Source organism: Lagenorhynchus albirostris, chromosome 17 (genome assembly GCF_949774975.1).
Source record: "Lagenorhynchus albirostris chromosome 17, mLagAlb1.1, whole genome shotgun sequence".
Taxonomy (NCBI): Eukaryota; Metazoa; Chordata; class Mammalia; order Artiodactyla; family Delphinidae; genus Lagenorhynchus; species Lagenorhynchus albirostris.
In genome coordinates, this window is record NC_083111.1 from 8,857,827 (window position 1) to 8,883,189 (window position 25,363).

At 39.7% G+C, this 25,363-nt stretch overlaps 1 protein-coding gene across 1 annotated transcript in view; it reads left to right on the forward strand.

The window, feature by feature from the left end:
* Positions 1 to 25,363, forward strand: part of NKAIN3 (sodium/potassium transporting ATPase interacting 3) — a 506,798-nt gene that overhangs the window by 250,709 nt on the left and 230,726 nt on the right. Inside the window, 1 exon segment of the mRNA XM_060128090.1 lies at positions 381 to 461. Within this exon segment, the coding sequence (XP_059984073.1) occupies positions 381 to 461 (81 nt within the window).

Consider the following 25,363-nt stretch of genomic DNA (forward strand, 5'->3'; position numbering starts at 1 on the left):
TTTATTGTAACTAAAAGATAGCTAGCTAGCTAGCTAGGTAGATAGCCCCCAGAAAATTTGCATAATTGTGTCCCTTGGAAAAGCTGGTAGTCAGAAAACAAATCAAATCAGCGCTTGGATTTAACTTGCAACTGCAAGCAGGCAAAGCACTGTAAAAATAAATCTAGTTTTATTGGCATCTACTTAAAGCAGTAGAAACTATTGGATTTTTAATTTCTAGAGATCTTAGGGGACCGCATAAGGAGCATTCTTTTCTGAGCGTGCCCTGTTTCTTCCCAGAAGACACACTTATTGACATTTTTATTATCGATTTATTTAGTATGCATGCCTTTCATCTCCACATTTTTCTTCTCTTTCTTCCCCCCACCCTTTCTTTCCAGTATACAGTATGGACTGCCCTCTGGGTCACCTGGAATGTTTTCATTATCTGCTTCTATTTGGAAGTAGGTGGGCTCTCTAAGGTAAGTCCATCATGCTTTTAAAGTACACTTTTAAAAAGAATACACTAATAAATAATCTAAGTAACATTACAAATGGAATACTAATATATATATGTATACAGTAATCTAAGCAACATTACAAATGGAATACTAAGGATATATAGTAATCTAAGCAACATCACAAATGGGATACTAATCAAAAAAGAGTTTGGGTACCATTAGAAAGAATAACCTTGGGAACATGTTAATACAATGAAACTCTGAAACAATGGCCTTATGATTTAGTTTGTTAAGCTGTCGTGGAACTCAGCTACCAGTGTATCCTCATGTCCAGTTTAAAAAGGCCTAATGTCCCAGTGACCACAGCCCCATATGTTAAGTGAAAAATGGCTTTGAACATACTTGTGTTTGAAATGGGAAAAGGGATTGACTAAGATGTAAATGTAACAAATATGAATAGCAAATTGCTATCTTTGCTTGAATATTAATTCTGGAAAAATAAAGTTTGTCAGAGAAGGAAATCCTCATCATAGTAAATGGAGCATACGTTTACTGACAACTACATACATCAGTGCGGTGATTCCTATTGTGAAATCCTGATCAGAAAAGAATTGTCTTGATGCAACATGATACGAATATTATTTCTGTCTGTCTAGAACTCATGTCAGCAAAGCACATAATTTTCATTATGACTCTTGCAGAATCATCTTTTGATTACCATCCAAATGGAAGAGCATCTTGGGTTAAGTTTCTAGTTATGTTTCTTAAGCATTTTTCTCATAAACCAGCACAGTTCCCACTTGAAATCGTAGAGAAGAAACCTAACAGTATAATTACAAAAAGAATAAGAAAGCTGTAATCTATCTTTTAGATTTCTTGTTATCAACTATATTTGTGCAAACATTCTATTGTTGTATGATAGTCTCATATTTTCTTTAAGTAGCATTTGTGGTTTAGATCTCAGAAAATTTGCCTTGACCAACACAGAGACTTTTAGAATTGTTAGGCTCCACTGAAGTCCATACGCTAACAAAGAATTTTCGATTTAGCCAAGCAGCAAATATCCCTGAAGCGTTTTCTCCAGAACCTCCAGAGGTGGTTACTCTTTGTTCTACACTCTAATAACTTTATAATTAGAACTTGTTATCATTTTCTCACATTGGCAAATGTATTCAGGAACCAGAAATGACATTTCTGAGTTACATACAAATGCACCAACATCTACCTTTACCTCTACCTAATTTCTAAGACAGAAGAAAGTGCTTAAATCAGTGCCCAGTTATCATCTGTAACATGCAGATTATAAAGTAATTTTAAAATGCAATTTTATGAATAAAATAATTATGGATAATAAGTTAAGCATAGCATTTTTCAACCCATAGCATTTTGTAATTCATGATTTGATTGGTCATTTTAAGTCATACTTTTATTTCACTGGCTGGAAATCACCTTTTATCTCTTTCTCTATTAATTGGTTTGGAATAAATTAGACCAGAGGAAATTTGTTCCATGGAATTGGCATCATAGTGTGTTGAAAGAGGACTGAATTTCAAATCATAAGTCTTGGATTCAAATCTTGTCTTTAGTGCTTATAAACTATGGGCCCTTAGGCAAAGTACTGAACCCGGAAAGTCTCTGTGAAATATAAAAACAGGACCAGCTTCTCCAGTAAAGATAGTAATCAGGGTTTGTTTGGTGTTTCGCATTGTTACCAAATATGGTAACTCAGGTAAGCTGCAAAATAATCCTGTGATGTGATTTTTTTTAATTTTTAAAAACTATAATAATGGTAGCATTGATTTGTTCCCCCAAAGGCTGATTTCCCTCCACGGCTCAAGTTAACCTTTGTGAACTGTTTCTTGTAACTGCTTTTCTAATATCAATGTGCATGTCAAGGATTTTTTTTTCCTCGTTTCTTTGGGTTCAAGGTTAAAAAAAATGGGTATAGTGGTCCCAGTTACTCATTTTATTACCCGTTCAAATGCCATTAAGCAGTCAACCAAGTATTCTAGACCATAAATAGGATAGATGACTCCAAAAGGAGCATCCTAAAGAGATGCTCTTGGTCTCTATTTACTGTTTCAAAGGCTGGTAACCTCTCCTTGGCTAGCCACAGGGAAGCCTCAATTCCAGCCTGTAGGGAATCTATTCTGAAAACTAGAGCAGAGTTAAGGACCCTTGATAAACCCAAGCACCTCTGCCATTTTTTCCAGGTTGTACCCCGTTTCATAAGATATTCCTCGTCTGCGTGTGCTAGTTTATATACTAACTTTCTAGAGCCCTCTATCTCCTGCTAGTTCATGAAGGCATTTCTTGGAATTACCCACTTGGATAGATTAATAGAAGCCTCCCTCTACTTTGATTTTTGCCCAAAAGGTCCATTCTAAAATGGTGAATCTTTCTCAAAAGACCGGATTCAGATTAATTTCCACAACATCTCTATGGATTCGGGTGTTATTCCAATGACAGGCACTACTGAGCCATTCTCGTTAACTAATCGTGTACTCGCCTGGCCGTGAGCAATCATACGTCTGGCCGTGAGCAATCATACGTCTGACCGAGGGGACTCGATCACACCCTTCAGATTTTTCCCTTTGCTGTTATCTGCCCATCAGCTTGGCATCATACTTTTGTCACTGTGGTCTTGAAGGTCCTGATTCTCCCCAGACCTTCCAGAACTTGAAGGAAATGGGAATGTGTGCATGTATGGTGAGGTTGAGGATGACTGTGGGTAGGTGACCAAAAGTGCCTGCACTTTCATAATCTACTGGAGCCTCAGTTTCCTTTTCTGCAAAGTGAGGAAGACCACAGCACTAGTTTCATTGGATTGTTGAAAGAATTAAGTAAGATGATTCATACAAAGAACTTAGAAAGGATCTTGGCATATTGTGAGGTTTCAGTAAAAAGTGGTTTTTATAATTGCCAATCAACATCATCATCTTTATTGAGAAATTAACAGACATCAGGATCCTCATTCTGCAAACCTGTGGGACATATATTTATTACTATGCAAGAGCTGTAAAAGGGAAGGAAATGTGGGACTGAGTGACTTGTTTAAAAAGTATGTAACAGTCCCTTGTGATAGGACCTCAGATCTGCATATTAACTTCACAGCTGTAACACGATTAATTAAACCCTTTCCTTCAACATGGAAATAGCGTTTTTGAAATGCTTCTGCAGCTAGATTCTCCTGCTGTCCCTCCCGCCCCGCTTGGAAGGACTTTATGAATCTTTGGAGGCACTAAGACTGTTTTTCATGCTGTACTTTAAGATCACCAAGGGTACAATTAATAAGTTATTGCTGCTTCTTTGGAAGTCCCAAGACTTGAAATCATTTTTTTCTTCCTAGGAATCCATTCAAAATGTAAATATGAAAACCCAACTCATTTGCTACATTTAAAGCTACTGAAAGACAAGTTATGTTGAGAACTCAAGTTGTACTTGTTTTTAATCCCCCCCCAAATTAAGCTGATGCCTTATGGCATCTTTTTGATTACTCCAAATTGTACAAACTTTACGCGAATATTTCTTCTAATTGACTTTTCCTGAGAGATGTATGGAACTTACACATTACTGATCCTAGAGAATTTTCAGTGTGTCACATTTTCCTAGAATTCTGACTGTGTGTAACTGTGCATGAGCATAATTTAGACATAAAAAATGAATGTATAGAAATTCTCTGTAGACTTATATTAATCATGAGCTTTGATCAGGGGTTTTCTAAAACTTAGGCAGGAAGCCTGGGGGGGAAATGGACTAACCCTTCCTGATTTCTCCTCTGTACTGGCGTTCACGTTGCCTTTGCACAAAAGGAACACTACCTATATTTGTTTCTCTATATCGTGTCTTAATGACTGCACTTTTTTCATAGTACCTGATTTGTGGGTATTTTGATTCTTAAAGAAATTTAATTGATACAGCCACCATGGAGAACAGTATGGAGGTTCCTTAAAAAACTAAAAATGGAACTACCATACGACCCAGCAATCCCACTACTGGGCATATACCCTGAGAAAACCATAATTCAAAAAGACACATGCACCCCAATGTTCACTGCAGCACTATTTACAATAGCCAGGACATGGAAGCAACCTAAGTGCCCATCGACAGATGAATGGTTAAAGAAGATGTGGCACATATATACAATGGAATATTACTCAGCCATAAAAGAAACAAAATTGAGTTATTTGTAGTGAGGTGGATGGACCTAGGCTTTGTCATACAGAGTGAAGTAAGTCAGAAAGAGAAAAACAAATACTGTATGCTAACACATATATACGGAATCTAAAAAAAAAAATAAAAGGTTCTGAAGAACCTAGGGGCAGGAGAGGAATAAAGATGCAGACGTAGAGAAAGGACTTGAGGACATGGGGAGGGGGAAGGGTAAGCTGGGATGAAGTGAGAGAGTGGCGTGGACATATATACACTACCAAATGTAAAATAGATAGCTAGTGGGAAGCAGCTGCATAGCACAGGGAGATCAGCTCGATGCTTTGTGACCACCTAGAGGGGTGGGATAGGGAAGGTGGGAGGGAGACGCAAGAGGGAGGAGATATGGGGATATATGTATACTGATTCACTTTGTTGTATAGCAGAAACTAACAACATTGTAAAGCAACTATACTCCAATAAAGATGTGAGAAAAAAAAAAAGAAATTTAAGTCATTTCCCCAAATGGCAATAATAGCACTTTCTTATCCTCTTTTGACTTAAATCATCACCATTCACTCGCAAGGGTTCTCTTCTCTTGTGAGACTCTTCAGCTGAATATTTCACCTGAGCAGTCTGGCAGGGTCAATGAGATCATTCTTCTTTTTCAAGGCTCACTCTTGTTATCTAGCCTGAGTTGTTCCTCTGTACTTACTAGGAAAAATCTCTTTCTTGATCACGATTCATTTTCCTTCAAGGTTGGATTCTTCCACTAACTTTGGCTTTGGGCAGGCACTTTCAAGTAGGAAACGTTTAGGCAATTCAGAATTCCGTGTAGAAGTTATTGCGTAGGAAACAGAACTCCCAATCCCCTTCGGCTGCTTACAATCCGTCCATTATTCGTAATAAACATTCTAAATATTTTTATGTTTCAAAGAATTCTTCTTCTGTGGGCAGTTTCAAACTAAATAAGTGATGCATAGTGTATTTCTTTCTTTACATAAATACAACTTGCTGAATCTAGCAATGAGTATTAAACTTGCATTTATCCTTTCCTTTTGATGATTTTTTCCTCAGACATTTTTCAGAAAGAACCTTGAAATATGATGTTTATGGAGGGCTGAAGCTAGGATACAAAATGTCTGTATTTGAGAATAATGTATCAGCAAATGATATAGGAGCAGCATCCAATAAACCCAGCAAAACTATGCCTGCTTTTGAAACTACAAGAATGACATCCTTTTTACTGTATCATGAATAATAGCATATCTGTATCAATGAGAATCTTTGGAAAAATGCTTAAACTTTCAGTTCACTGGAATAACAAAATATTTTATGTTCTGAACTAATATATTAGTATATATTTATCCTGCTATCCTGAAAGAATGTTTTTGTCTGTAATATTGACTGGGGGAATGGGAGATTGTAAGTGATGGTGGACATCTATCCAGTTATTAAAGATTTATAAAGGAAGAACCATCACAATCTGCTTCTGGGCATTGAATCAAAATGAGACCCAAAAGCTTGCAAATGTTTATTGTTTCCTACACAGTCCTTTACCTAAGTGATGCAATTATGTTCTTTTATTTAAAACAAAAGTAGCAAAGCTGTGGAAATATAGTTATGCATTCCTTATTCCAAAGGACTTAAACTATACTTTTTCCCTTGGCCTTGGTCTAAGTGAACATAACTTCTGAAAATAGCATCTTCAGTGTTCTTTGTATGGTAAGATAATTGTTTTCCCTGTAGCTTCTTTTCCACAGTAAAGAAAATTATAAGCACATTTAAACTCAGTATTATATTTTAATAGATTTCATCAAATACAAACATTTTGAAAACCTTTGCTAAAAAAATCCAATTTGCTGCTACGTTGTAGTCCAATGACATACAGAAACCACAATGAACTAAGTAATTGCTGCGGCCTGGGTGGTGTTTGGAGTTTTTAATCACAAGTTTGTGCGATAATCTTATGTCCTTCTGTAGAGGTTCAAATGGTTTTTTCAAAAGAGCAGATGGATGTATTATTCAATCAACAGTAACTCTATTTATTGCTGCAGAATGAGAGTCATTGAACAAAGCCAATGCAAATGTAATTGAATAAATAAATAAATATATATATATATAAAATTGAATAACTGGGTTATTGTCTCAACTCAGTGGATTATATTCATGAAATGGTTTTATTTCTTTGAATAAGCTGTCTCCGAACTATTTCATCTCCAACCCTATTCCCATTCATTATTACACTGGGTAACAGATTCTGTGCACAAGTTTGGTCATTAAAAATTAGTCTCCTGGGCTTCCCAGGTGGCGCAGTGGTTGAGAGTCCGCCTGCCGATGACGGGGACACGGGTTCGTGCCCCGGTCCGGGAAGATCCCACGTGCCACGAAGCGGCTGGACCCATGAGCCATGGCCGCTGGGCCTGCGCGTCCGGAGCCTGTGCTCCGCAATGGGAGAGGCCACGGCAGTGAGAGGCCCGCGTACCGCAAAAAAAAAAAAAAAAAAAAAAAAATTAGTCTCCTGTCTGATTCAAACCTGTTCTCCTCTCACCAAAGCTGACCATGCTTACAGCCTTTACATACCTTTCTCTCCTCCCTTCTCTTGATTCCACTCCTCAGGGAGAAAAGACAGGACGTAGTCAACTTCTATAACCAACCTTGAGCTGATGGTGGAGTTTGCGGAGATCCTTGACCTCATGCCAGCCTTTTCCAGCCACTCGTAACAGCTGCTGCTGATGTGACAATCTCCAAATTGGCTAATTCTTCCACTAAGTTTAATAAAACAATATTTTTAATAAATCTATAATTATTCCAACAGATGTAAGTTTGTTAAGCCACGTTTATATAACATTAAGCCCTTCTGCATGGAAGTTGGCTGCTACGTTTCCATGCAGGCATTATTTTTTTTAAATTTTGGAATATGCAGAGAAACCACACTTTATAGCTTGTATCTAAATGCTTTGCTGTGTTTTTAAGGCAATTTAAAGACGCTACTGCAAAATTTTTGATGCAGTCAGTTGAACATAAGATCATTTTAGAACAATATGTAGTACGAATAGAACATGAGTAAATACCGTTAAGATTTTGGATTTTTGTGATGTTAATTAGTTTGTTCTGAAGACACAATCTCTTTGTTGTGAACCGTCAATTAAGAATACAATCCCGGGGGGTTTCCCTGGTGGCGCAGTGATTGAGTCCGCCTGCCGATGAAGGCCCCGGTCCGGGAAGATCCCACATGCCGCGGAGCGGCTGGGCCCGTGAGCCATGGTCGCTGAGCCTGCGCTTCCGGAGTCTGTGCTCCGCAACGGGGGAGGCCACAACAGTGAGAGGCCTGCGTACCACAAACAACAACAACAACAAAAAAAAGAATACAATCCCGGTGGAGAATTTCAGGTGACATTTGCACGCTTCATAAAATTATAGAGACAGATAAACACATTTAGTTGCATTTATTTACTTTTTTAAACCAGAATAACAGCATATACCACTGCGAAATAAAATAGCAGCACACAGTCACATTATAACGGATGAATATTGAGCTGGAGGGTCCTGCAGGAACAGAGGGGCCTAGGATAACAGTTACTCAACAACTACTCTCAGAGAGAGGCAAACGCAAGTCCTTTGAATGCTTCGCATCAAATTTTCCTATGTCGTCTGTGAGAGTGGCAGGAGGGAAATCACAGGTAACAATAATCATATCTCAGAAGTTCTCTTTGCCCAGAGAAAGTTTCTCTTTGAGCCACTGGGTGGCTGTGATGGCGTGAGGCATTATGGGCCTGAGGCTTCAGACTGATGGGTTAGAGCCTTGAACACAGACGGCCCTAAAAGTATCTGTGCATCCGGTCTGTGACGTGGCTGGTTACAGCAGCTGCTGGAACCCCAGCGCTGGACCACTGGCTGCCCCAGCACGAGAGTTCTGGATCCCTGGCTCAGAAAGGATAAGCTGGAGAATTCAGGGGGAACTGAAGGATGATGAAATCAGTCAGAGTCGCCGGGAATGAGGTGAAAACTGAAAATGATCGGCCAGAAGTTTAGTGTCAAGGATGAGAAGCGGGAATGGAGATGTGTTTTGCTTTCTCTTGACGCAGGGAGGTGCTGATGGAATGACAACTTAGGGGTCCTTGTAAGGAGATGCCGTTTGGTGTGAAGCTGCTTACAAGTCATGTCTGCCCACCAGCTGGGCTGACTGGCGTGGCAGCCAAACATGGACCTGCCCAGGTTAGAGAGGCCGGAAGCAGGAGCCATTCCAGCACCCCCATGTCCTGTTTGAGGGCCGACAGAGAGGAAAACGGAGGAAAAGTGCCTGGAGCAACACTGCCCAGAAGATGAGGCAGAACGGGCTGGTCCCAGCACAGACCACCGAACAGAAGCACAGGGTGACGTAATTAAAGGGGAGAGGGACACAGGAAGTATCTGAGTGTCCAGGATTCGGGGGGAGCCCTCCGCCACCCCTTGGAAGCCCTCAGCGTTGATCCCCCTTTGGCTGTTTTCTGACTGGGGAACAACAGGAGAAGTACAGCAACAATATTCAGTTGTATTTATTAGAATTGTCAGTGTGCTTGCCTGTTAAAATTAGCACATCGAAGCATCCAGCGCTCTAGACTCCTTAAAAATTGGGCTTTTTCCTGGGAACTCTCAGCCTAGTTCAGAAACTAGATGGAATATTTCACAGTCAGATAAGAAATGAAGCTGAGAAAACAAATGAAGACCTTAAAAAAGTAATTCTACTTTATTCTTGCAGAAGCTGGTATGGTTCAAGGTCTCTGAGAACTTATTTATGGAATCCGAATATCGATAGTTCTTAATTACCTAAAAGCCTGGGAACTTTAAAAACATATATTTCTAAGATTAAAGTTAGACGGGGAGGGACAAAATTGAGTGAAATTTAGCTAACTTAAAAGGAAGACTATCCATTTGCTAAATTAATTTACAAATGGGAGATATAACTTTCTATGAAAATTATATCACTTTCCTAATTTTGTAGGTATTCAACTACATCCATCTAATCACTCTTTCATTAAACAAATGATGGCAGAAATTTCTAGCTATCTTCCATTATCTATTCCCCCTCCTTCTGGTCAAGAGTCAGGGAAAATCTACCTGTTTGAGGCGCAAGTGCTAAAACACTATTTCCTTTGCCTTTATATGAACAGGTGTGATCATCTGAGTTCTGGCCGTTAAGATATAAGCAGAAGAATTGTGAAGGCTTCTGAAAAGGCTACTTAAAAGCTAATTCAGTTTAGAAGCAGGCCCAAACTTAGTGACTTGTAGAATACAAATCTTACATTTAAAAGAATACAAATCTTACCCTTCTTCTATAGATCAGAAATCAGACATGAGTCCCAATGGTCTAAAATCAAGGTGTGAGACAGCCACTATGGAAAAGTGTATGGAGGGTCCTCAAAAAATTAAAAATAGAACTACCATATGATCTAGCAATTCTACTTCTGGGTATTTACCCACAGGAAATTAAATCACTTTCTTGAAAAGATATCTGCACCCCCATGTTCATTGCAGCATTATTTGCAAGAGCCGAGACATGGAAACAACCTGTGTCCATCATCAGATTAACGGTTAAGGAAAGAGTGGTATTTTATAGGAATATCACTCAGCCACGAAGAAAAAGGAAATCCTGCCGTTTGAGGGGACGTGGATGGTCCTTGAGGGCATTAGGCTAAGTGAAATAAAGAGAAAGACTAATACTGAGTAATACCACTTATATGTGGAATCTAAAGAAACAAGCTCACAGATAGAGAGAACACATTAGTGGATTCCAGAGCCAGGGCGTGAGGGGTTGGAAACATGGATGAAGGTGGTCAGGAGGTACAAACTTCCAATTAAAAGATGAATAAGTCCTGGGGATGTAATGTACATCATGGTGACCATAGTTAACAATATTGTATTGTATATTTGGAAGTTGCTAGGAGAATAGATCTTAAAATATCTAGTCACAAAAAACTTTGTAACTCTGTGAAGGGATGGATGGTAATGACACTTACCGTGGTAATCGCTTTGCAATATATACATATACAATAGTGTGTGTCAATTATAGCTCAATATAACTGGGAAAAATTAAAGTAAATTAAAATAAAATCAAGGTGTCAGCAGGGCCGTGTTCCTTTCTGGAGGCTCTGGGGGAGAATCTGTTTTCTTTCATTTTCCAGCTTCTAGAGGCTGCCCACATTCCTCCCTGTCTTCAAAGCCAAAGATGGCAGCCCAAACCTTCTTATGCTGCCGTCTCTCTCATTTTCTGCAACCAGGAAACGTTCTCCACTTTTAAGGACTCCGGTGATTAGATTGGACCCACCTGCATAACAGAGGCTTCTCTCAGCATATCAAGGTCCTTCACTTTAATCACCTCTATAAAGTCCCTTTGCCATGCAGGGTACCGTATTCACAGGTTCTGAGGGTTAGGACATGAACATCTTTGGGGACCGCTATTCTGCTATCACAGCGGTGCCAACCATTTGGGACTATGAAGTAACCTGAAGGATGTCGAGGTTGAGATCTCAACCATGTCCACCAGGAGGATGTCAACCATGAGACTAATTGAGTAAAACGAAAAAAGGATCCTGGGACCCTAACGCTGTGGAGCTTTTGTATCAGCCCTGTGTTGCCCACGCAGATTTCTTTCATATGGGGTGGGGGGGCGCTCTTGGCGGGGGGCTTGAAATATGCAGCTGAAAATAATACCTGACCAATCATATATAATTCTATAGATCATTTTACCTAGCATTTACTTGGTTCAAAGCAATGTGCCAGGTAGTAGGGCTACATCCAGTTCCTGCCTCATAAAATGTTCTATGTCATAGGAAAGACACACATTAAATAGGTAAAAACAAGAAAATGTAACCAGTGTTATGATGGTGAAGGAAAAAGGCCTCTGATACCATAGAACAGAGAACATAGCATCACCGGGATCAGGGAGGGTTTCCTAAGGAAGACAGGAAGACACACTCAGTAAAGAATAGCATTATAAGTACCATGCTGACCTTTAAAACACAAATGCTGTTATTGACCTACCGTCCACCAGAAAAGTGCTTTCAGTTGCTACTTTTTTTTTAAATTCCCTATAATGAATTTTCATCAATCCACCCACCTCCATCCCGTATTTTTTCTCCAGACTCTCTTCTGGCCAGCCTATATTGGAGAGAGAACTCCATGGGGTTACATGCATCAGAGCCAAGGTCACTACCCTTGGGAGGTGGTCACATAAGGACATGCTCTAAACAAGGGAGCTTTCGAGGTACAGATTATGACTACCAGTGGCCTGGAAATATGTTTAGGAACAGTTGGGAGAAAATGCCAGAATGCTGGAGGTCCTTTTGAGATGGTCTGGAGTTCATTTCCCTGAGCATAAATAGACAAATGTGCTCCTCAAATATACGAGTGTTTCACTGCACAACTGCACTATTTAGCTTAGGGCCAGTAACTGATTCAAAAAGTATTTCAAGGAAGGGCAAACATGCTTCCTGCAAAATCCTCTGTGTGCTACTGAAAGAAAAATGGCCTTGAGTTAAGAAGCCCTTTCAGAACAAGCACTCTATCCCCACACTTATTTTAGCAACAAAAATTCAATTTGGTTGAGCTGCCTGGAGAGTTGATTTGACCCTGTTTCCAGAATAATGTGTGATGGTTTGAAGGCGTCATTTCTACATGGACCATCTATGTTTTAGCTTATACGTATAATTTGTCATTTTGTGCTTGTCCTTAATTCTAGAATTAATAGAGAAAACACTTCCTCTGTGTATTTGAAGTATCGGGGTGCATTAAGACTCTTTTAAGTATCAGTGTGAGAAGATGCTCTGTCCTGCTTCTGGGCAGCAGAGACCGGCAGAGGCACTGATTGTGTAGTGAGCTGTGCTCACCCTTAAGTGAGATCCTGAGACAAAGAGTGTAATTATTATTTCCTACATACAATTAATCTTATATGCCGAGAACATGGTATGAATTTTACTTTAGTATAAGAGGCAGACAGGCTACTGGTCCCTGAAATCAATGACAGTCAGAAGAGCCTAGACATTGGGTGATCTGATGAATAATTTAAGACTGATTTGTTAACTGGGCAGAAGTGAAGTTAGCCGTGCAGGGAGACACATTGTCAATTGCCAGCAATTTACTACGTTTCTGAAAACCACAAGCAGCAATTTACAGAAAAGATTAGGCCAGTTACTGTACATGTGTGACATTTTCTTGATTTAAGATGTCAATCTGGAAAGCTGTTCACTGACAACTGGAGTTTGGAATGAGGTTATAACGTTTATGAAGAACTGCTTTTACCTGAGAATGTCTATATTTCTGCTCTGGGGGACCCCTCAATGCACACTTCCTGCTGGGATTAAATGTGCATATGCAAATGAGCGCTGTCAGAGAGGGTGATGCACCTGCTCTGGGACCATTAAGCACCTTTGCATCAGCCAGTGCCCTAATGCACTTGTCCCTGAGAAAGCATGGTGATGGGCTTTATTTCTCGGAGAAGAAATCATTGTCTATATTATTTCTTTAGTCCTGTGCCTTCTGGGGGGGTATAATCACTTTCATCCTGTACCAGAAGTTTACTTTGCTATTCATAAGAAGCTGATTAAAGGAAAATCCCATTTTTATTAGTGTAATTTCTTTCCACTTCTTTTCCCTATTGCAATTGAGTCAGTAACAATAATTTCTTCATATTTGAATTTGTAAAAAAGTAAAATGAAGGAAACCTCAGCCCCCGGTGGAATTTGATACCGTAAGGTATCCTGAAGGATAACTTCTGTAGGAAGTTATATACAGCATCATATACAGCATCTCATAATTTAAATACAACAAAGGATAACCTATGATTGATCATTCTTGGAGCACTACCAAAAAATGGACTTTTGAGATACTTCAAAATTTATACTCAATGTTTACGTTAATCAACTTCTCTAAAGATTCCTGGCAAGCTTAAACATTGCAAATCAGCGTTGTCATTGTAATTCCTCTTCTGAAATCACAGGTGTCAATAGTAACTATATTTTTAAATGAGTTTAGTTTTCCAAATGAGAAGCAAGTCAATGTGTATTGTTGTTAGCAACGAAATCAATCTGAAAACTAAGACAAATACCTTCTCTCCTCTGCTTTGCACCCTTTCTCTGTTGCCCATCTGGCTGGGTCTATAAACTCTTACAAATTGATGGCAGTGTTTCCTTTAATCATTTGTTCCCACATGTTTTTCCCAAAAGGAGAAAACAAGAAGACCACTTGATAAATTATTTTTTTATCTTCTATATCTAATATTAAAAGCAAAATATAGGATGTTAGAAATTTACCATAAAAGCCAAGAATCAAACTGTTTAATAGCTAGAGATTAGTATTAGACCACAACTCTGGCTTTACCCAGAGGCTTTTTTTTTTTTTTAAATCAGTAAAATTAAAGTCCACATGAGTGGACAACTTTTAAGACATTACACTGAAGACTGACAGAGCTCTTCAGTGGCTCAGCAGACTTAACTGTCTTGACATCTAAGGCAGTAGAAAAACACTCTTGGCAAACACGTAAGTTTTTAATCACTTACACAATCTTGGCTTTGGGTGACTCTAACCAATTAAATCATGCAGTTTCATTGTTCACTCTTTGTCTATAGTTTGTTTGTTTTTTTTTTTGCGGTACGCAGGCCTCTCACTGTCGTGGCCTCTCCCGTTGCAGAGCACAGGCTCCAGACACGCAGGCTCAGTGGCCATGGCTCACGGGCCCAGCCGCTCCGCGGCATGTGGGATCTTCCCGGACCGGGGCATGAACCTGTGTCCCCTGCATCGGCAGGCGGACTCTCAACCACTGCGCCACCAGGGAAGCCCTGTCTATAGTATTTTTAATGTAAAATATATGTATACTTTCAGAAGGGGAAAAAATGTTGGCTTATTTAGAGCTAGCTTTGTAGACAATAAAATCAATGTTTTATCTGTTTGACTAAAGATTAGACTGGGGTATAATAATGGTTGCAGCTAACAGAATGCCTTGCATGTAGGAGGCTTTCACTATTGTTGAAAACATCAGGAAATGAATTTCCAAGTTCTAAATCGTGATAGGTTTACCCACTAAGGCCCCTTGATGCTTGGATCAGAGTATAATGATTTTTGACTTGATCTATTTCTTTACCTTCAGAAACTCCCCACTTTATTTTTCACTAAATCATCAAAAGCCTCATGTAATTTATTATGAGTACCAAACAGAGAGGTGGTTTATTACGTTGCATTTATATTGTGTTTTCCTTCAAGTAACTCAAGGGGCTTTACAAAACATGACAGCAGTCATCAAAACACTTTGTCAGGCATGTGAGGCAAGAAATAATGCTGGTATAAATGCACCACAGGCATAATGCTTACTGGAAAATGTTCATTTTCTACACATTTTTCAAGAGATGATCTGTTTTAGAAATTTTCTTTAAAAGAAGTTCCAACTTTCTTAAAAATTTTCTTTTCTCAGCGTTGGAATCAGACATTTTAATACAACAAATTCGTTGAGCATCTTCTCTGTGCCAGGTATTATTGTAGGTGCTGAGAATATAACTGGGGGATGAAAAGAACCTGCTCTCACAGAGCTTTTATTGTGGTGGAAGAGACATAATATATAAACAAATAAATACATGACATGATATCATCTGTTAAGTGCTATCAAGAGGAAAAAAGGCAGGATAAGGGGATAGAGGGTGACTTCATGGGAAGATGGAGTTAAGAGGCCCAAGTGGAAGACAGGAGCAAGTCATCCAAAGATATGGGAGGAGGCCAGGTCCCCAGGATGGAAGGATGCTCAGTGTGTACAACAAATAGCAGGGATGCTGTGTTGTGTCCCTAACTGGCTGTGAGTATGGAGAGCTGATCCTGTAGGAACCTCGTAGGCCATGGTAGGAATTGGGATTTGGCCTCAATGTAATGGGAAACCAGTAGAAGTTTGAGTGTAGAATGACAGGATCAAAGATTGGTGTGACTGTCATATAGGAAACAAGAGTAGAAGCAAGAGGACCCATAGAGAGATGATCCTGGTGGTCCAGGTAAGAAATAAAGGTAGCTTGGACTAGGGTGGTGGCAGTGACAGAGGGGAGAGTAATCAGAGCTGACTTACAGTTGGAAATCAGGACTGGCAGAATTTGCTAAAGGATCAGAGGTGGTGTGTGGGAGAGCTTTAAATTCTGTCTCTGCCACGTGTGATACTGTCTGGGAGCTGTAGTTTTCTCACCTGTAAGAGAGCAACAATACACAAATCCCTAGGTAGCCGCAAGGAATTGGTTCCAGGACCCCCGCAGATACACAAATCCACAGATGCTCAAGTCGCTTATATAAACGGCATAGTATCTGCATATAACATAGACACATCCTCCTGTGTGCTTTAAACCAGCTCCAGATTATGTATAATACCTAATACAATGTAAATGCTGTGTAAATAGTTGTAAATACAATGTAAATGCTAAGTAAATAGTTGTCACGCAAATTCAAGTTTGCTTTTTGGAACTTTCTGGAATCTTTTCTTCGAATATTTTCCATCCGCAGTTATTTGAGTCAGCAAGTGCCAAAGCCTTGAATACAGAGGGCAGGACTGTAATCGCCTCTGAGCGTAGTGAGGCAGCCGAGGTCTCCTGTGACATGGAGCACGCTTTCCATGCTTTGAACTGTCTGCTCCCTCCCCTTTCCCTACTAGCCCTTTTCTTGCTTACTTTTAGTTCTCTTTAACTTCACACTCCTTACTTTTCTTCCCCTTTTGTTTCCTGTTTCTCCTTCGTTGTACTATGTATTGTCCTTGCCCTCTGAATGGCTTATTTAAGGATGCCGGGACTTTACCAGCTGGGCTCCTTTGAAAACGAAGGGGTCTTTTCAAGGAAGGGGTCCTGAGCCTAACTTTCTTAGTTTCCTGGTAAATCCACTCTGCATTTTTAGACTCTAATCAAAATCCTTGACTCAATCGTTGATGTACTTCTAATATATATAGTTGAAACCTCCATGGAAAGAGAAAAAAAGCAAGATGTGAAGTATATTTTCTTCTTTCAAACATAGACAGCCTTTAGCATTGAGAGCAAAAGTGGAAAGGGTTTTGAAACTGAAAGTCGGTTAGAAAGTATTTTGTGCTACCAACTTGTATATGTTTACTGTGAAATTCTTCTGATTTCAATGAAGATCAGTTATATTTAAACCCACATTTTGATTTTTTTGAGAAATTCTCACAGTGATTCAGTTTTGACACTAATCAATTCAACACCGACTGGGTGTCCAACTATTCGATCCAGTTCTGAAACTAACAACCCAGCTACCTCAGACTCCACAGGTTAAGGGCTAGGTCCCACAAAGCCTGACCCATTTCACCCACCAGCTGCAGTAGGATACCCAGCTACTCAAACTCCTGCCCAGGCAACTACCAATTCAGGGGTTCCTACAGCCCCCCACTAGAATTCATGAAGGCACTATGAGTACTGGTTTATTGTAAAGGATACGACTCGGGAACAGCCGATTGGAAGAGAAGAAGAGAGCAAGGGATGGGAGTTGGGGCTTCTGCACCCTCTCCAGGTGTGCCGTCCTCCCAGCATCTCGATGTGTTGCTCTGTTCACCAACCCCGAAGCTACTGGAATCACGTTGTTCAAGAGTTTTTAAGGAAGTTTCTTTATGTAGGCATGATTGATTAAATCACTGGTCATTGGTATTTGAGCTCAATTTTCAGTCCCTCCCTCCTCCCCAAAGAGAGTGGGGTGGAAAGTTCCAACCTTCTAACTGTGGTTGCTTCTGGCAACCAGCTCTCTCCCTGAAGCTAGCTAGGGCTTTTGTCCTGAAGAGTTACCTCATTAACATAAACTCAGGTAAGGTCAAAAGGGGCTCCTGTGAATAACAAAAGATAGTCCTATCTCAGGAAATCCCAAAGGTTTGAGAAGCTCTGTCCCAGGAACCCACAAATACCAAATATAGATTTTTTTATCACACCACACTATTTAATTACTATCCCATTGAGAAAAGAACTTTCGAAGGACCCTGACACTAGGTGCTAGGTTCATCCAGAATAAGAAAGACACTGAGTGCAGAGGGCGGAAAGCAGGGAAAAAGAAACAAAGGAGGACTTGAAGATCTGCTGGGTACCAGGCAAGTTCACAGAGGGAGCTCATTTCACCCTGACATCAGTCTCCCAAAGAAAGTGGCCTTTCCCCTTAATAGATAAGAAAATGCAAAGTTTAGAGAAGGTAAATAATTTACTCCCGGTCAGATAACCCATGTCTGGCAAATATGGTTTTTGATCCTAGGCTGCTGTGTCCGAGACCAAGATCACATCCATTATTGACAGTTGCCTCCCGTATACAGAAGCATCACAAAATGGAAGAAAGAAAAGAAAAACCAGGGCAAACGTAGTACTGTATTCATACATTCCTCCCCCACCACCAAGGAGCGTTGGGTCTTATCTAAGCAGCCTGAAAGCCTGAGAAGTGGGAGGTTTATGAATAACAAAACTCTGCCCAAGTAGCTGACACAAAGGCTACCTACCACAAAGTGATGAGATGACTTAGCACGGTAATCTTGTGTGTTCAGTCATCAAAGGCTGCAAATCCACCTTTGCATTTTCAGATTTCAGAAAGGCTTTGGCCCTAAATTATCTGAAAAATTGTATACTCACAGCTCTGTCATTAGGATCTGAAACAGCGGCCACCCCACTTGGTGCCTCACTGGTTATCCTCATCCTGACACCTGCAGTGGAACCTTGCAACGGACAGCAGAGTCAGCCGCGTTGCCCCGTGCCCGTCATCCCTTTCTGCAGATGAGGAAATCACGTCTCTGAGAAGTTAAATCTTTGGGGAACACACACTAAATCGGTAGCTAAAGGGAGTCAGACTTAGAATATCAGACCCATGTCCGTGGACGTTGTCAAGGATGTGATTCAGGCTTGGGGTTGGAAGCATAGAAATGACTTACCAGGATCCAGTAGCTGCCTAAGCGGTCAACCCAGCTGTGAGCAGGGCGAGCAGGGTGTATCTTTTTTTTTTTTTTTTTTGCGGTACGCGGGCCTCTCACTGTTGTGGCCTCTCCCGTTGCGGAGCACAGGCTCCGGACGCACAGGCTCAGTGGCCGTGGCTCACGGGCCCAGCCGCTCCGTGGCATGTGGGATCCTCCCGGACTGGGGCACGAACCCGCGTCCCCTGCATCGGCAGGCGGACTCTCAACCACTGCGCCATCAGGGAAGCCCCGAGGAGGGTGTATCTTAAAGCTACTCCTCCATCCAGCTGTGTCTGAAAACTGGTGCAATTGTTGTGACCGCCTCCCTGGCAAAGGACGATTACTTACAGTGACTTGTCTTTTAAAATTTTTTCCCACTTATTTATTCAGCATTGCTTTTCCCTTCGTTAGAAGAATGATAATCAATAAAATAGATATTCTACACTTTTTTCTACAGTGATGCTGTTGAGTTAATAAACATTCCGATTTGGTGCTCATGTTGTTTGTTAGACCTCAGCCTCCAACTTGGGGAAACCCTGTACTAATTTAAGCAGGAAACTGTACCCAGTGAAGATGCTGCTGCGGTGGACAGATGTTGCAGTGCCGTCGGGTAGTTGCAAGTATTTATTTACCTTAGCCAAGTTCAACTTGACAATTCCCATACTGGGTCACTTATATTTTCAAGGGAATGGAAACGGAAACATTCAAGCCTGGAACAGCTGATGCATATGGGCAAAAGGTACTGAAAATACATGGCAATGTTTTTAAGGGTCTTTCTGTTGACAAATTGGTGAAATCATTAACCGAATCGGATCTGACTGCTCCCCGCTTTTAAAAAATCAATACTGGCAGAAGTTGGTAGAAAGGAAAGTTGCTTTTAATCAGAATGCCAGCAGTCTGGGGCGACAGTGGACTCAGTGCTCAGCCATGAAAGTTGTCAAGGGAAGAAGGGAAGTAGTCTCCGTTAACTCTGAGATGGGGGGTCAGAGTCGCCATCCCCCGCTGCATGCAGGCTTGTGTGCAGGCTTGTTGGGTCTTCGTGATCTTTCTTTAGATGCTATCTTGTTCGCACAGTTTGTTCCTCCTTTTACTGAAGGGGAAGCTAGGGAAGAGGTCTGACCATCTGTTAATTACTTATTCCTCATTTCTACTTCTTTGATCTATGGAAAGAACCAACAGATTAGAGATCAGGCAAGGTATTGTGTGATCAAAAGATTTGAAAGGTGTGCTAGGGCCAGAGATGAGTCGAGCATGGGGGGGTGCCTGGTTTAAGGTTAGTGACAGACAAAGGGGCCTCCTGCAGAGAGCTCTTTCCTGCCAAAAGCTGCTTACAAAATGCTTGTTAAGATGTGGAAAAAAACACAGTAGTTGACAGCATCCTTGAGAAAGAAAGTGAACTAACCTAGGGCTAGCCCTGAAAGGAAAAGCTACAGGGATGCACTATATACAAATGCATATTAACAAGTCTTTCTGGACAATTTAAGGGATGCCAGGGGTCATTTGGAATATGTTTATTTGATTTTCACCTTCTATGATGACTTTAGACCCAGATCTCACATCAGAAGCCAATGCATTTTGCCTCTAGGTATCGATTCTTAGAAACCTGCTAGCCACTATTTATGCTATAACTAAATGCAAGAAGAAAGGTAGTGAGGAAGTAACTCCAGTTTTTTTGGAAATAAAAGTAAAATTTTACTCATCCCCATCCACCACCGTCCTCCTACCAGTTTTTATGTATCAGACCCTTTTCTCAGCAAAGGAAGATATTAATGATCTTATTAACATATTAAACAATGGCATAGGAAAGGCTGACATTTCCCAAAGCTTTTGGTCAATGATTAAAGCAATGAAAGTTGCCAGTTATTCAGGCCAAGCCTATGGAAGGCCTTCAATTCACTCACTGCCTGAAAGGTCAGGTAAATTAAAGGATAATATAGGGCCAGCCTTGAACATGCTGCGTGCGGTGATCTCGAGTGCTCTTAAAAGTGGCTGAAGCTCGGAGGCCTGGCATTAATTCTAGCCAGCTTCCTGGTATTGATTAAGAAGTAATCGCAAGTGCTCATTTGTGGGCAAAATTAAGAGATAAGTCCTTTTCAGAAGGTCATTTACATGTCTTTTTAATTAATATTACTGACTTGAAGATTTGCAGTTAAATTAGCCCATTAATTATAAAAGTCATCAGTTTGCAGAGTGGGAAAGGATAATTTATTTATTTGATATCAGATCCAGATTTTCAATAATTTTCCGTTTCTTCTGATACCCTGCTAGGAAAGGTCTGAAGTTTTGAAGTATGAGTTGAACGGGTGGTCATGGCTTATGCTGGTTTGTTCTGTTGTTGCATATAAACATTTTTTAAAAACGGAAAAAGGTACTGAATATAATGAAGAAAAATATCTATCTATCCCCCCTTCTACTAGTCATTGCCTTTCCGTATTCCCATTTGTTAAGCTCGGCATAAATGCAGATTTTGTGTTTGTGTGTGTGCATATGTACATAGTATATACGTAACTCAGCACATATATAAAGAGATACACTCTCTAAATTTGTCATTACTTAAACTATATTTTCATATTTTGCTTTTTCACATGTTATAATAAGAGCATTTTCCTATGTAATAGTATCCTTGGAAAACCATGTTTTGTTGAATTTTTCTTTGAAGACAATGTAGACGCGATAGAATTGTAAGAAATGATGCAGAGAGAGCCTGTGTATCCTTTGCCCTATGCCTCCTGTGGTAACATCTTGCAAAAACTATTGGTACAATGTCGCAACCAAGATATTCACATTTGTTCATTCACATAAAGAGTATTTCCATCACTACAGGATCCCTCATGGTACCCTTTTATAGACGCACATACTTCCCTCCCGTCGTTCATGTCTGGCAACCACTTATCTGTGCTCTATTTCTTTTGTTTTGTTATTTCAAGAATGTTATATGAATGGAATCACCCAGTATGTAACCTTTCATCCAGCATAATTCTCTGGAGATTCATCCAAGTTGTTACATGTATCAATTGTTGATTCTTTTTTATTACTGAGTCTGTATTCCATGATGTGGATGTACCAGTTTGTTTAACCATTCACATAATGGCAGATATCTGGGTTGTTTCCAACTCTTGGCTATCATGAGTGAAGCTTCTATGAACTTTTGTGTACAGGTGTTTTGTGAATATGTTTTCATTTTTCTGGGATAGATGTCCAGGTGTGTAGTTGCTAGATCATTTGGTAGTTACATCTTTAGTTTCACATAAAACTGTCAAGCTGTTTTCTAGCGTGATTACCATTTTACTGCCCACTATCAGTGTATGAATTATCTAGTTTCTCTGCATATTCACCAGCATTTGGTGGTGTCACTGTTACTTATTTTAGTCATTCTGGAAGGTGTATAGTGAGATCTCCCGGTTTTAATTTGCATTTCCTTAATGGCTGATGGTGCTGAATATCTTTTCATGTGCTTATTTGCTGTTGGTGAAATATCTCTCCATGTCTTTTGCCCATTTTCTAATTGGATTTATTGGGTTTTTAAAAATGTTAAGCCTTGAGACTTATTTATATATTCTAGTTATTAGTCCTTTGTCAGATATGTGGTTTGCAAATTTTTTCTCCCAGTCTGTAGCTTTGTCTTATCATCCTCTTAGCGGACGGACTCTGTAACAGAGCAAATGTTTTTAATTTTGATGAGATCCAATTTATCAATTTTTTCTTTTTATGGATAATACTTTGGCTGTCAAGTCTAAGAACTCTTTCCTAGCCCTAGATCCTGAAGATTTTCTTCTTTTTCAAACTGTTGATGAAAAATTAATCAATACATCTAAGAAAGAATTGGAAAATTCTATTCAAGCCAAATTTGAGGATTATAACCTGGGAAGAGCATCTCAGAAAGCACTGAGAACTGTTCTGCCCATTAGAGATCAAAGCACAGTTATATAAGTTTTTTGAGACAGAGAGCTGTACATCAAGTGACGTATTATTGACAGTTTACATAATCCAGATTTAAGTGTCATGTGGGGTGGGTCATGTGACCCATTACAAGATCAAGAAGGAATGTTGTCTTTTAAGGAGTTGTCTTGCTGATGCTGGGAGAATGTTGCTCTTTATGGTTGAGCAAGTATTCCTGCTGATGGAGGAGGTCTGGTCAACGCATAATGCAAACTACACAATGCACAGTGCGGGGAGAGAGGGGTCCAAAGGACAGAGAAGAATTTTTGTGTTTAAATTTTTCTTGTTTTGCCATAAAATAGGACTTTTATTTCACTAAACATTTCACAGTTTTGTGGGTTTTTTTATTTATTTATTTATTTATTTATTTATTTATTTGCCGTACGCGGGCCTCTCACTGCTGTGGCCTCTCCCGTTGCGGAGCACAGGCTCCGGACGCGCAGGCTCAGCGGCCATGGCTCACGGGCCCAGCCGCTCCGCGGCATGTGGGATCTTCCCGGACCGGGGCACGAACCCACGTCCCCTGCACCGGCAGGCGGACTCCCAACCACTGCCCCACCAGGGAAGCCCAAGTTTTGTGTTTTATATTTAAGTCAGCGACCCATTTTGTGTTCATTAATTTAGCTGTAATTTTATTCCTTGTGTAAGATTGAGTTAATATATTAACAGTGAGTTAACTTTTTTTTTTTGAGTGTTGAATCCAGAAATTCATGGATGAAGTGAGGCTAGGAGAAGAAAGGCATAATTGCCTATTAACTGAGGATAAACTACAGTCCAATTGAACCAGTTGAGACACGGGATCTCAACTGACCCCTCTTCCTGGCCGTCCTTCTCCGAAGGTCTTGTTTAGAATGCGCATTCATCATTTTACTCCTCTCCCTTTATTCCTACTGCTGAACTCTTGAAGTCTTTCATCTGCTAAACCCACTTGTCTTCCTCTTCCTTCTTTCCACGTGTTATTTCTCTGTCTGTTTACAAAGAATATCGACCTAAACTTTTGAAACTTGTAAAGCACTATAGAACTTAAAGAATCTTTCATTCAATAAAAAATCAATAAAAAATAAAATAATAAAAAATCAAGAAAAGAAAAAATCAAGAAAAGAAAAAAAAAAGAATAGCATCTTAGTGCTAATATTAACAGCTGCATTCAAATATTATCAAACAACCTAAAATCAGAAGACTCTTCCCTAGAAATAAAATGTGTATATATAACCACTATGGCATTTTCCTCCCTAAGGAAGTCTTAACTAAAACAGTATGCATGTATTTGTTTATAATCCAGGTTATTTAACAGATGTCTAGATTTGAAAGTGGATAATAATCTCTAAGAATGCCATTTAGGTGAGCAGGTTCTGAACCAGGATCAAAAGACTCAATAGAAGACAGAAAGACATCAGATGTAGCACATCCTGGAGAAGAGAAATGAGGAAAATTCACAGATCTGGGCTCACAGTATTTATAAACACACTTGTTTTTTTAACCTCTCTCCCCTTATTGACTTTGTAATTGAAATTATCAATATGCTTTGGGACTGATGGTCTCAGAGTCAATAGTTCCTTTTTTTTTTCTTTTAGTGTTTTAATTTTCTATATATTTTCATTATATAAAATGTTTTGTAAATATTCAACATGTACATTTTTATTATTTTTATGTATTATTCCTTTTTTGTTTTCTTTTTTAACTTTTTATTTTATATTGGAGTATAGTTGATTAACAATGTTGTGATAGTTTCAGGTGTACAGCAAAGTGATTCAGTTATACATACATGTATCTATTCTTTTTCAAATTCTTTTCCCATTTAGGTTGTTACAGAATATTGAGCAGAGTTCCCTGTGCTATACAGTAGGTCCTTGTTGGTTATTCATTTTAGATATAGCAGTGTGTACATGTCAATCCCAAACTCCCAAACTATCCTTTCCCCCTATCCTTCCCACCCCGCCCAATCATAAGTTTGTTCTCTAAGTCTGTGAGTCTGTTTCTGTTTTGTAAATAAGTTCATTTGTATCATTTCTCTTTAGATTCCGCATATAAGTGATATCATACGATATTTCTCTTTCTCTGTCTGACTTCCTTCACTCAGTATGACAATCTCTAGGTCCATCCATGTGGCTGCAAATGGCATTACTTCATTCTTTTTAATGGCTGAGTAATATTCCATTGTGTATATGTACCACATCTTCTTTATCCGTTCCTCTGTCGATGGACACTTAGGTTGCTTCCAAAAGTACATTTCTTGCTCACCACAAGCCCTGATGTAAGTTGGCAGCTGGTCTTCTACATCTGGTGAGTTGGAGATTCCCTTCAACTTGTGAGGTCATCATCTCAACAGTTGACTTCCAGACTAGCCCCAGCAAAGGAAGGGAAAGATGAAAGAGATCCATTGACTTTCAAGTGCCTTGGAATAGAAATGGCGCATTACTTGCTCTCGCATTCCTATGTACCAGTTGCAATCGTGTGGCCCTGACCCAACAACAGGGGAGTACCGGAGATGCAGGGACCTCATGAATATTCAGTGAGCACTACAGGTCTCTACTGACCTTGAATTTTAGGAAACAATGAGGTGTAAATTAAAAGCCAATGCAATATTTTCCGTATTTGGTTGTCCAGACTTCATTACCTATAATACTACAAAGGATTTTGTGGGGAAAATTTTTCATGGTAAAACAAGTTTTGGAAATGCTGTGTACCATATTTAACTCATTGAATTTACAATGTACAATTATTTATTAAAGGTTTTGAAAAGTTCCACATTAAAGAAACTTATTAAATTAGAATAGGTAAGATATCACAGAGAGAGGTCTGTTTATTTATTTATTTGGTAAATATTTTTTGAATATCATTATTTGCCAGGTGTTGAGCTAGACTTCTGGGGGAAATCTAGCTTTCCTTTCTTAAGCAGAAAATATACAACAGG